Source organism: Thalassophryne amazonica, chromosome 22 (assembly GCF_902500255.1).
Source record: "Thalassophryne amazonica chromosome 22, fThaAma1.1, whole genome shotgun sequence".
Taxonomy (NCBI): domain Eukaryota; kingdom Metazoa; phylum Chordata; class Actinopteri; order Batrachoidiformes; family Batrachoididae; genus Thalassophryne; species Thalassophryne amazonica.
In genome coordinates this window covers 35,326,508-35,340,465 of record NC_047124.1, presented here as the reverse complement: position 1 = coordinate 35,340,465, position 13,958 = coordinate 35,326,508, and the positions used below count along the sequence as shown (strand labels likewise).

General features: G+C 47.5%; 1 protein-coding gene across 1 annotated transcript in view; it reads right to left on the bottom strand.

Annotated features, from left to right (window-relative positions):
• Positions 1 to 13,958, bottom strand: part of sult4a1 (sulfotransferase family 4A, member 1) — a 73,453-nt gene that overhangs the window by 39,927 nt on the left and 19,568 nt on the right. Inside the window, exon 3 of the mRNA XM_034163778.1 lies at positions 11,195 to 11,275. Coding sequence (XP_034019669.1) covers positions 11,195 to 11,275 — 81 coding nt within the window. The remainder of the gene's footprint in view (positions 1 to 11,194; positions 11,276 to 13,958) is intronic.

Genomic DNA, 13,958 nt, shown 5'->3' with positions numbered 1-13,958 from the left:
CGAGAGTCTTTTCTTACCACTCAGGAGGGTTGGTAGGTTAGACCTTACCCACATGAAGCCCCATGAGGCAGCACTGTTGTGATTTGGTGCAATAAATATAAATTGAATTGAAATCTTTTATTGATCAAAAGTTGGAACACAGGACAAGAGAAAAAACAAGAAAAGTATTAATGAAATAAAATTAAATGAGGAAACAAAAATCTGTGTATATAATAACTCAAACTGTCCCCCAGTACCACAGGGACACAGGACTCAAACTGTCCCTCAGTACCACAGGGACACAGAACTCAAACTGTCCCCCAGTACCACAGGGACACAGAACTCAAACTGTCCCTCAGTACCACAGGGACACAGAATTCAAACTGTCCCTCAGTACCACAGGGACACAGGACTCAAACTGTCCCTCAGTACCACAGGGACACAGAATTCAAACTGTCCCTCAGTACCACAGGGACACAGGACTCAAACTGTCCCTCAGTACCACAGGGACACAGAATTCAAACTGTCCCCCAGTACCACAGGGACACAGGACTCAAACTGTCCCTCAGTACCACAGGGACACAGGACTCAAACTGTCCCTCAGTATCACAGGGACACAGGACTGTCCCTCAGTACCACAGGGACACAGAACGCAAACTGTCCCTCAGTACCACAGGGACACAGGACTCAAACTGTCTCCCAGTACCACAGGGACACAGAATTCAAACTGTCCCTCAGTACCACAGGGACACAGAACTATCCCTCAGTACCACAGGGACACAGAACTGTCCCTCAGTATCACAGGGGCACAGAACTCAAACTGTCCCCCAGTACCACAGGGACACAGAATTCAAACTGTCCCCCAGTACCACAGGGACACAGAACTCAAACTATCCCTCAGTATCACAGGGACACAGAACTCAAACTGTCCCTCAGTATCACAGGGACACATGAGTGTCCCTCAGTACCACAGGGACACAGAACTCAAACTGTCCCTCAGTATCACAGGGACACAGGACTGTCCCTCAGTACCACAGGGACACAGAACTCAAACTGTCCCTCAGTATCACAGGGACACAGGACTGTCCCTCAGTACCACAGGGACACAGAACTCAAACTGTCCCTCAGTATCACAGGGACACAGAACTCAAACTGCCCCTCAGTATCACAGGGACACAGGACTGTCCCTCAGTACCACAGGGACACAGAACTCAAACTGTCCCTCAGTACCACAGGGACACAGGACTCAAACTGTCCCTCAGTATCACAGGGACACAGGACTGTCCCTCAGTACCACAGGGACACAGAACTCAAACTGTCCCTCAGTACCACAGGGACACAGGACTGTCCCTCAGTAACACAGGGACACAGAACTCAAACTGTCCCTCAGTACCACCTAACGGGGTGTTAAATGCCGTCTTCCACTCGTCTCCCTCCCGGATCCGAACCAGGTGATAAGCATTCCTAAGATCCAATTTCGTGAAAATTTGGGCTCCATGCAGGGGCGTGAACACTGAATCCAACAGAGGTAACGGGTATCGGTTGCGAACCGTGATCTCGTTCAGCCCTCTGTAATCAATGCATGGACGGAGTCCGCCGTCCTTCTTGCCCACAAAAAAAGAAACCAGCACCCATCGGGGAGGTGGAGTTCCGGATCAACCCGGCAGCTAACGAGTCCCGGATGTAGGTCTCCATTGATTCGCGTTCCGGACGTGAGAGGTTGTACAGCCTGCTGGACGGGTACTCAGCGCCCGGTATCAAATCAATGGCACAATCATACGGACGGTGCGGGGGCAGCGTGAGTGCCAGATCCTTGCTGAAGACGTCAGCAAGGTCGTGGTACTCGGCCGGCACCGCCGCCAGATTGGGGGGGAATAAAACCTTCTCCTTAGCTGTCACACCGGGTGGAACCGAGGATCCTAAACACTCCCGGTGGCAGATTTCGCTCCACTGAACCACAACCCCAGATGGCCAATCAATCCGGGGATTGTGTTTTAACACCCATGGAAAACCCAAAATCACTCGGGAGGTAGAAGGTGTTACATAAAACACAATCTCCTCCCTGTGATTCCCAGACACCACCAACGTCACTGGCTGTGTCTGGTGTGTGATTAGTGGAAGAAGGGTGCCATCTAGCGCTCGCACCGACAATGGTGACGGTAAGGCCACTAGAGGGAGCCCAACCTCCTTTGCCCATCTGCTATCCAGCAGATTCCCCTCCGACCCCGTGTCCACCAGTGCTGGGGCGTGAAGGGTTAGATCCCCACTCAGGATCGTGACTGGGATTCGTGCAGATCGTCGGGGTTTCCCCACGTGGGTGTTGTGACCCACCCTTAGCCCAGTCTCTAAGGACGAGTGCTGCTGTTTTGACCGTTTGGGGCATTCTCTCTGTGTGTGCTCGGTAGAGCTGCAGAGAAAACACTCTCCACGGATCAGCCTCCTTTGTCTCTGATCTGATTGTTTTTTTGGCCCTGCTCGTTTCCATAGCAACGTCAGCGGGGGGAGCTGTTGTCACGTGGAGAGCCCTGGCTGTGGAGCGTGGGGAAGTCGGCTCCCTTTCAGACCCGGGAGGAAGAGGGACGGCTTGTTCCTGACCATGCCCCTCGTCTCGCTCCCGTCGGTGTTCCGTTAATCGGTTGTCTAACCGTATAACCAGGTCGATAAGCCCATCTAAATCCCACGGCTTGTACTTCGCCACCAGGTGCTCCTTAAGGACCAGAGACAGTCCGTTTACAAAGGCGGCGCGGAGCGCAACAGCATTCCAGCCGGCTCGCGCTGCCGCGATGCGGAAGTCGACTGCATACTTCGCTGCGCTCCGACGCCCCTGCCGTATCGACAGCAGCACACTTGAAGCGGTCTCGCCTCTATGAGGGTGGTCGAACACCTGTCGGAACTCCCTCACAAACTCAGTATAAACCGTTAGGAGCCGTGAATTCTGCTCCCAAAGCGCCGTAGCCCAGGCGCGTGCCTCTCCTCGAAGCAAATTGATCACATAAGCCACCCGGCTGGCATCTGCTGCGTACATGACGGGACGCTGTGAAAAGACGAGTGAGCACTGCATCAAGAAGTCCGCGCACGTCTCCACACAGCCTCCGTATGGCTCCGGAGGGCTTATGTATGCTTCAGGGGAAGGTGGGGGGGTTCGTTGAATGACCAGCGGAATGTCTGTTTCTGGCACACGGTCAGCAGGAGGAGGTGCTGCAGCAGCGCCCTGAGCACGCGCTTCCACCTGGGCAGTGAGAGCCTCCATCCTACGATTGAGAACACTGCTCTGCTCGGTAACTAAATCCAACCGAGCGGTTAAGATGTGCTGCAGCTCACCCAACACGCCTCCTGCTGGCGCCTGTGCACCTCGCCCTTCCATTGGCTGTTCAAGCGATGGTTGACGCCCCTCGGGATCCATGACGCTGGCCGAGAAATCCTGTTGTGAAAGTGTCGTGACACGGACCCACAACAGGGGGCGTTAATGAACGGACAATGGATAAGCCAAAAGTAACAATTTAATGTTGTGAATCGCACAACGACGTACAGACAATAACAATATGGTGGACTGTCAATCATACACCAGGTGACGTGTGGACAGGCTCGACGATAGAAGACGCCTGGTGAGAGAAGAGCCAGATCCCCACACAGCTTCCACCACCAACGGAGCTGAAGAACACCGGAGCCGCCAAGCCCTGCGCCCCAGGTGCCCGCTGTCTTCAGCAGTCAGACCCAGTACTGCTGGCAGAAAACAGAGACAGTCCTGATGAGTGTGAGTTCGCACACTCAGTAATCCCACAGTCAGTGTTTAGTTAGGAGGGAGCACCTCCACCTCCAATCACACGCTTGTGCAGCTCCTGTTTCACCACTTATCTGGTTTCGGGTGTGAGGCGAAGACGTCGCTGATCACACCAAACGCCAGTCTGACAGATAAGGACACACCAGGAAAACGGCTGCAAAGAAGTTCAGATTAATACTCAATGTTTTGAGTCAGCAGAGAAAATTACCTGAATGGTAGCTGATTTCTCGGCGAGGAGGTGGAGTTGCAGTCCGGCCTTTATGGTGATGGTGATGAGATGAATGAGTGACAGCTGGTGCTGAGGATGAGTGACAGCTGTCACTCCCAGTGGCTCCGGCGCCCTCTCGTGCTTGAAGCCCGCACTCCAAGCAGGGCGCCATCTGGTGGTGGTGGGCCAGCAGTACCTCCTTTTCAGCGGCCCACACAACAAAAGCTGCCTCAAGGTGCGTCACACAGGTAATGTCTAACCTTACCAACCTCAAGAATAAGAACACAGGTGACCGTGGTAAGAAACAACTAACTCTGATGATTTGAGGAAGAAACCTCAAGCAGACCAGACTCAAAGGGGTGACCATCTGCTTGAGCCATGATACAGACACAATGTACAAAATGAATATACAGGACATTTTGGGAGTACATGCTGGTGCAGAGGACGGGAGGCTGGCTGTGGGGGGGGGGGGGGGTCCTCAGATCCCATCTATGTCATGACCACTGCAGAAGAAAACACCCACACCCATCTCTGGATGGAGCTGCACCTCAAACAGAGAGAAAAACAGAATCAGGCATCAGAAAGACAACAAATACAGTATAATTTGTCAGCATTAAACAACAAGAAAAACAGAAGAAATACTAAGGTGATCGCCGGCCACTAGCCCTAAGCTTCACTAACAGACCCAGAATTTACATAAAGTTGAGGCCGCGGCACGCTCCGTTTACTAATAAAAATAATTAAAAGAGTAAAAAGCGTAGTAATATACTATGCCAGTATGCTCGCCATATGAAAGGGAAAATAAGTGCGTCTTAAGTCTGGACTTGAAAGTCTCCACAGAATCTGATTGTTTTATTGATGCAGGGAGATCATTCCACAGAACAGGGGCACGATAAGAGAAAGCTCTGTGACCCGCAGATTCATTCATTCATTTTCTATACTTGCTTACTCCAATCAAGGGTCAGCGGGGGGCTGGATCCTATCCAAGGAGTCACAGGGCGGGAAGTGTGAAGTCTGCTTCTTCTGAGCCTGAATCGTCATTGATAAGTTTCTTGTAGCAGTACGTATCTAAAGTATATGAACCACTGAGATGCTTTAATACTCATAGTTGGCTGAAGCTGTTGAATTTGATGAAGTTGTTCGGCTGCAGGCTGCCAACCACTGGTTTCTTGTTTTGAATTCAGCCTGTGAGACTTTGATTCAAAGCTTTGATTCCAGAGTGCTTCACTCAACAATCTTTACTTTAATTTATGTGACACCGCATGACGTTACCTTGATACCTCAAGTCATCACTCAATAGCTCTGTGTCATGGTGCAGTTAGTCCACAGTTGGCTTCTTGTTTTGAATTCAGCTAGCAAAAAGGTTTGCTCGAAAGCTTCAAAGCATGCTTTGAAGCTTGAAAAGATGCTACAATGTTTGCTTTGAATGATGTGATGTTGTGTGATGGTTTCATAAGTACACAGATAAAATAAGACAAAAGTAAATGGAAGTTGGACTTGGAACACAAAGGCTGTGTTTTTTGGGTGTTACGGCCAGAGTGACGGCTGGCGAGTCAGACTCCTGCACGAGGTGAAAGTGATCTGTCCAATAAAATTAGATCAGCAAATATGAGAAACAGTGCTAATTATGTCCCTGAGGGAAACATTGATGCCCAACTTAAACTCAGCCTCAGCTCACATGATTGAAAAGTTTTGGACCTTTCGAAGACTTTCATATGACGAGTGACCCAACAAGGAAGTGAGTGGGCTTTACCCTCACAAACTAGAAATGAAATGAAATTTAATGAAATCACTGAAATGAAGTGTTGGAACACATTTAAATGCACTCTGACACTTCAGGCACTTACTCTGTCTCTGAGAAAACCAGATTTATTTCATATTTTTCATGTTGCAGTTGATTTTCTTTTCACAATATTTTGAGGGGCAGCAACCTATAGCGCCCTCTAATGATCAGCCGCCCCTGGTGGACACCCTGGCCCTCTTGAAAGATTTTCAGTAGAATTGGATGTAGATCATACAAACATCTTCAACCGCTTTTCCAGGTCGCGGGGGCAACAGCTCCAGCAGGGGACCCCAGACTTCCCTTTCCCTGAGCCACATTGACCACCTCTGACTGGGGGATCCTGAGGTGTTCCCAGGCCAGTGTGGAGATATAATTTCTTCACCTAGTTCTGGGTCTTCCCCGGGGTCTCCTCCCTGATGCACGTGCCTGGAGAACCTCCCTAGGGAGGTGCCCAGGAGGCATCTCGTGCATCATGGAGCAGAGGCTCTACTCCGAGCTCCCCACAGATGACCGAATGTCTCACCTTATCTCTAAGGGAGACACCAGCCACCCTCCTGAGGAAGCCCATTTTGTACCTGCGATCTAGTTCTTTCGGTCATGACCCAACCCTCATGACTATAGGTGAGAGTAGGAATGAAGATTGACTAGTAGATCGAGAGCTTCACCTTTTGGCTCACCTCCCTTTTTGTCAACACCGCCCCTGCTGCACCGACTCTCCGGCCAATCTCATGCTCCATCGTCCCCTCACTCGTGAACAAGACCCTGAGGTACTTGAACTCCTTCAGTTGGGCAAGACCTCATTCCCTACCTGGAGTAGGTAATCCATCTGTTTTCTGCTGAGAACCTCAGATTTAGAGGTGCTGATCCTCATCACAGCCGCTTCACACTCTGCTGTGAACCGATCCAGTGAGTGTCGGAGGTCACCGGCCGATGAAGCCAACAGGACCACATCATCTGCAAAAAGCAGTGATGAGACCGTGAGCCCACCACACTAGAAACCCTCCTCCCCCAACTACGCCTTGATATCCTGTCCATGAATGAACATTTACCCTGGAATCTCTCTTGTTGACACCTTAACCTGTGAAGTGGTCTGTTATGAACTTGTGTCACTTTGACTCGAGGGCAATCCTTCAGTCCAACAATGAAGAAGGTCAGTCATACAGTCATATCTGGACTGGTTTGCTTGAGTTGGAATCCTCACTGCAGATCCAACATATTTCCTTATTTGCTGATATTTTCCTGATGATTATAATTCTTCACCTGTCAGCATTCGACCAAAGACATAAAAACAAGCATGAACATATTACCACGTGACTGTCTCATCCTTATCTCACACTACGTTTCTTTATTGACAATACTGATATGATATCAGAAGTCGACTGCAAGTCTTCTGTGCTGGAAAACATAAAGCACGTTACTGTTTTACCAAAAGTTCAATAAATCTGAAACAAAAAACTGCAACTTTAAAAACGTCCAAAAAGCTGCAGATCTGTTTTCATTTTAGCCAAGATAAAATAAACAAATAAAAGCTAGGAAAAAACATTTTTCAGAAACAAATCCGATGTGATTCCATGTCGCTCTGCACTATTTCCACTGTGATCGACTGATTACTTTTGTTCATTTATACCTCTGAGATTAAGGGCCTGAACCCGTATCCACAAAGCGTCCTCAGGCTAAAAGTCGTTTTAGAAAACAATTTACAATTTAGTAAGATAAAAGCATAAGAAAGCTCCTAAGGTGAAAAACGTAAGAGGAGGGAGGACTTTTACACTTTTTACCTATTTGCTTAAACCAAAGTAACAAAACTTGAAGTTGTTGTTATTAACCTTAAACAAAAGTGCTGCTTTGCACTTTAGTTGCATTTCTGCAGCATACTTGCTCCTCCACACTCAAAGAGAATTTCATACATAAGTACTTGTACTTGTCATACTTTGTTGAAAAATCAAATCTCAGGGTCTCACAGGGAAAAAAGCATCTATTCAAAATACAAACCGCACTGGGTGACGTGAAAACACTAAACTGAACACCAGTCAGTCAGCTACAAAAAGTCCTCAGTTTTTCTAAATGGCTAAAACACTAAACTTCGCTCCCTGAACCAAAGTCTTTGGCAAGTCTTTGGTCAAAACCTGAAGCAGTTTTCACCTCGTTAGACACAATCTGCAGATCTGCTGCACTTTTTGTAAAACGCTAAACACGTTCTCAATCACTAAACTCAACATCACAGAACAGCTTCTACACACAACAACTCACAGCTGAACACACACGTGTCTAATGACGTGACCAGAGGTCAGGTCAGAGGGCACAGGTGGCACACGTGCACTCGTCTGCCATGGACACAAACACACAGAGAGACAGAGGAGGAAGAGTTGATGTGAGAGGTGGAGGACGAGGAGGACGGGGACGAGGAGGACAGGAGACTAGGGGGACGGAGGTGAGGAGGACGGAGACGAGGAGAACAGGAGGCGAGGAGGACGGAGGCGAGGAGGACAGGGGACGAGGAGGACAGGAGACTAGGGGGACGGAGGTGAGGAGGACGGAGACGAGGAGAACAGGAGGCGAGGAGGACGGAGGCGAGGAGGACGGGGACGAGGAGGACAGGAGACGAGGAGGATGGAGGCGAGGAGGACGGGGACGAGGAGGACAGGAGATGAGGAAGACGGAGACGAGGAGGACAGGAGGCGAGGAGGACGGAGGCGAGGAGGATGGGGACGAGGAGGACAGGAGACGAGGAGGACAGAGGCGAGGAGGACGGGGACGAGGAGGACAGGAGGCGAGGAGGACAGGAGACGAGGAGGACAGGAGGCGAGGAGGACGGGGACAAGGAGGACAGGAGGCGAGGAGGACAGGAGACGAGGAGGACAGGAGACGAGGAGGACAGGAGGCGAGGAGGACAGAGGCGAGGAGGACAGGAGGCGAGGAGGACAGGAGACGAGGAGGACGGAGACGAGGAGGACAGGAGGCGAGGAGGACAGGACACGAGGAGGACAGGAGGCGAGGAGGACAGGAGACGAGGAGGACGGAGACGAGGAGGACGGAGACGAGGAGAACAGGAGGCGAGGAGGACGGAGGCGAGGAGGACGGGGACGAGGAGGACAGGAGACGAGGAGGATGGAGGCGAGGAGGACGGGGACGAGGAGGACAGGAGGCGAGGAGGACAGGAGACGAGGAGGACAGGAGGTGAGGAGGACGGGGACGAGGAGGACAGGAGGCGAGGAGGACAGGAGACGAGGAGGACAGGAGGCGAGGAGGACAGAGGCGAGGAGGACAGGAGGCGAGGAGGACAGGAGACGAGGAGGACGGAGACGAGGAGGACAGGAGGCGAGGAGGACAGGACACGAGGAGGACAGGCGACGAGGAGGACGGAGACGAGGAGGACGGGGACGAGGAGGACAGGAGGCGAGGAGGACGGGGACGAGGACGTCGGGGACAAGGATGACGGGGACGAGGAGGACAGAGAGCCATCATTACTGATGATATTCAGCAGTCACAGTTTGGACCATGTGGGCGTCACCGGGTCGTCCTGATACGTGAGCGGTTCACCAAAAAACACAAACATTTTACATGTTTAAAATTAGTTTCAACTCCTTTTACACACGATGTCAATCATGACCCAAACAGTACGTGTTAACTGGTGAATCACTTTCACATGGTTTGTCAGAACAGAAAACCTCATGTTCAAAACTAATGGATTGAAAATGATCACAGCTGGTTCCCGTCTCACCCGGCTCAGGGCTTTCTAAAAATCACATCCCACATAGGTGGATCTTGTGAGGGAAAAGAACAAAAGACAAGATAAGGGACAAGGTGGAGGACTTGCAAATAAAACAAGTGAGAAAAATGCCTGGAGGTAGAGGGAGAGTTAGAATGTGTGGTGGCGCTCATGCCCTATCCAGACCTGGCAGGTGTCAGCTGTGGCGTCCTGGCATGCAGCAGCCATTGCATCCAGGAGGGACATTTGCTCATGTGGATGTGATCGAATACTTTCTACCTCCAGGCTGAAAAAAACTCCTCTACTGGGTCGCATTAACAGTTTAGAAAAAGTGTTTAAGGATCTGACAAAAGGGTCACAGCGGTTGTAAAACACTGTATTTCACGTCGTGTCTCTTTGGTGAATAGATGTTTTCTTGCTGTGTCTGATCTGAACACACTGTTTGGTTTCGATCTCAGGATAACTCATTTTGAGGTGATACGTAGTTTGATTTTAATAGAAGAGTCTGAGGTTTTCTTTTTTGGATTTGTGTTTAAGGTTTTGAGAAAATGGATGGAGGTTTCAAGAAAGGTGGAAATATCAGAATCGAGTAAGTTCTCACATACAAGGAATTTGATCTGGTGTCAATGGTGCATAAACAACAATAAAAAGAAAATGAAAACATACTTCTGTAAGAAGTAAAGGGGTCAAATAGACAAATAAACAAATAGGCAAAACTATGTTGACTGTCAAATGGGCCGTCGTGACTCTGTTCCTCCCATTGGAGAGGAACTCAAGGATCCAGTGACCAATTTCATATTTATTTACTTTAAAGACTCAATAAAAAGTTGTTGACATAGAAAACCTTTAAAGCCTACTTTGATTGATAAGCAGAATCGATAATGGCATCAATATTGATAAAATCTGATCAATACCCATCCCTATACCTGACTATGGGAAAATATACATTTTATGTAAACTCTATAACATTCATACAGTAATTAATATCACAGTCAGTGATGTCAGCAGCCTGATGTTTGAGGAGAACTTGGCTTGTGTGCTACAATCTCTGCTCTTGCTTTGGATGACAGCTCGCACCAGAGCTTCTCACAATTACCTCTTTTGTGCAATTACCAGCATGGAGGGTAAACATAACAATAAGCTCATCAATGTAATAATCAGCATGTGGATGAGGTACGTTCAAACATTTTGAAGCTGTGTAACAATTCTTTTAATTTCACTGTTTCATCATCATGACATTAAATTATTTTCACGATGACACATTTCTTAATACAGTTCATGTTATATGATCAACTGATTTTACTGTCCATTCATAACTAGGAGTACAGAGAGCATTTGTTATTTCTCCTCCCCTTTCCGTTACAACCAATCACAGCTCTTAAAGGACTGTGTCATACCTAGCGACAGGGTCAAGCCCGCCTCCTCACAAAGATAAGAGTTTCTGTCTCCTCCTTATTCAGATTTGCTCTCAGACACGTCCTGGTCACCCTTAGGCTAAGATTCCTTGCTCGGAGTCTTTAGACTAAGGAGGCAGGTCTCTGAGATGACTCTGAGACACTTTGTGGATACGGACCCTGGATCTTAAGTCCAGCATCATATTTTGGAGAGTTATTAAATGTATTAAATTTATTAGTCTGACCAACAGTGATGTTGTGATAGCAGGGTACTGTTTACAATGATGTGTGTGTGTGTGTGTGTGTGTGTGTGTGCATGCGCATGCGCGTGCATGCTGACCTTGGCCTCGCCGTTGTGCATGGCAGTGGGTAGGAAGCGGTAGGGTAGGTGGCTTTTGATCAGACGAGGGGATGTCAGCTCCTGAGGAAATACAAGTGAGTTGTTTCTTTAATCTGCACACAGTCAGAACACGTCCAGACCCTGAAGATCCCTCTGCTGCTGCCAGCTGAGTCTTCTTTTAGCAAGTCTAATCTGAGTCTGGCTTGCATTCCAGTAAACACGGTCAACCAGCCAACCAGCATCAGCACTTTCTCCGCAGGTTAAAGAGTGCCCATCTGAGACCAGCTGTCCTCACCTCCTTCTATATCTATATCACTCTGTGGCATGAAACTAGCAGCCTTGCACACAGCAAGGCACTGGGGAGAGTTATGAGGGCAGCAGAGAAGATTATTTAGGCTAGGCTGCCAACCATTGGTGAACTAGCAGAACAGCACTGCTTGCCCAGGGCAAGAAGGATAATCAGGGACACTTCACATCCCTTTAACAAACTGTTTTCCCTCCTGGCCTCACGTAGATGTTAATGTAGCCTGAAGTGCAAAACATGCAGATTCAGGGACAGCTTTTACCCAACTGCCATAAGACAGTTAAATACAAATCAATAGTAAGCACTGTGCAATATGGAATGTAGGATATAGAACACACTGTAGCATCTGGTAGCAAGTTTATTCTTGTAGCATCTTCATATGTGCAATATCCCATGTCCTTTTTTTAATTTGTTATGTTTTGTGTATACACAGATACATAGACAGTTATTAGTAGTTTTGTTTGTTTGTTTTATTGATAGGTATTTCTGTGACAGCATTTGTGATGTTTTTAACTGAATAACAATAAAAACGAGTCTAAGTCTAACAATTAAAGAAACATTCTCTGGAACTGCTGGATGAGATCTCAGTCTTTGGACTGTGGAGGCTCTTTGTTGTCTTAACGTATGTGATCAGAGAGTTACACTGACAGGATCCTCTCTGTAACAGCTTAGTCAGGGTCCTGGAAATCACTGCTGGGGACTTAATCTGCAGGTTCGTACCTTTCAGTCCATGAGCCAGATCGGTTAGTCACTACCTCCCAGTGTGGCAAAACCTCTGATATGGTATTGTGGTTACCTATTGACAGGGACATAGCTCTCGATTTGTCTGATTATAGGGTTTCCAAAAATGGTCCACAGCCAGTCTGATCCCGTCAGATCTCAGCAAAGTGGGTCCTGGTTAGTACTTGTTTGGGAGACCACTTAGTAAAACCAGGGACTGTTTAGTGCACTGGGTGGAACTGGAGTTGGGCCAGGAAGGGCATCCAGTGTAAAGCTTGTATAAGACCTCATACTTCTCAGTATGTGTTGTTGTTTGCCCCCTGTCTGTGCCCATGTACTAGTAGGTGTCATTGTGTTCTGTCTATACCTTTTTGATAGTATTCTTTGTGTTTTGTCCATGTTACTTCTGTGGGTTGGTTCTGTGTTTTGATCCCTGTCTGTGTCTGTTGTCCTTGTGGATTATTCTCTGTCTGTGTTTTGTCTCTTCTGTCCATGTCTCTGTGTTATGTTATCATTGTCTTCCTCATGTGTCTCTTTGGTGTATCATGTTGCATTCTCCTGGCTCGCACTTTATTCACTTCTGAGTTCCACGTTAGTTTTCTGCTTTTTGTTTATGGATTTAGCTTGTGGTCATTAGTTGTTGTAGTTTGTATATTGCTTGCTTCTTAATCTTCATGTTAGTTTTCTACTGTTTCACTTTGTACACTCTTGAGTTCCATGTTAGTTTTCGCATGTGTGAAATGTAAATAAAAACAGAATATAATGATTTGCAAATCCTCTTCAACCTATATTCAACTGAATACACCACAAAGACAAGATACTTAATGTTCAAACTGATAAACGTTATTGTTTTTGTGCAAATATTTGCTCATTTTGAAATGGATGCCTGTAAAGTGGCTCAAAAAAGTTGGGACAAAAGACTAGGAAAGTTGATGAATGCTCAAGGAACACCTGTTTGAAACATTCCACAGGAAAAAGAGGAAAAAGACCATCCAAATTGTTACCAGCACAAAGTTCAAAAGCCAGCATCTGTGATGGCAACATCAATGCTGAAAGGTACATCCAGGTTTTGGAGCAACACATGCTGCCATCCAAGCAATGTCTTTTTCATGGACGTCCCTGCTTATTTCAGCAAGACAATGCCAAGCCACATTCTGCACGTGTTACAACAGCGTGGCTTCATAGTAAAAGTGTGCGGGTACTAGACTGGCCTGTCTGCAGTCCAGACCTGTCGCCCATTGAAAATGTGTGACGCATTATGAAACGCAAAATACAACAACAGAGACCCCAGACTGTTGAACAACTGAAGTCGTACATCAAGCAAGAATGGGAAAGAATTCCACCTACAAAGCTTCAACAATTAGTGTCCTCAGTTCCCAAACGCTTATTGAGTGTTGTTAGAAGGAAAGGTGATGTAACACAGTGGGAAACATACCACTGTCCCAGCTTTTAGAAACATGTTGCAGGCATCCATTTCAAAATGAGCAAATATTTGCACAAATATTTGCACAAATATAGGATTGAATGAATATAGGTTGAAGAGGATTTGAAAATCATTGGATTCTGTTTTTATTTACATTTTACACAACGTCCCAACTTCATTGGATTTGGGGTTGTACTACTACTATTACTACTAATGTTACTTGCAAAGACAAAAACAATAAAGTTTATCAGTTTGAACATTAAATATCTTGACTTTGTGGTGTATTCAATTGAATAAAGGCTGAAGAGGATTTGCAA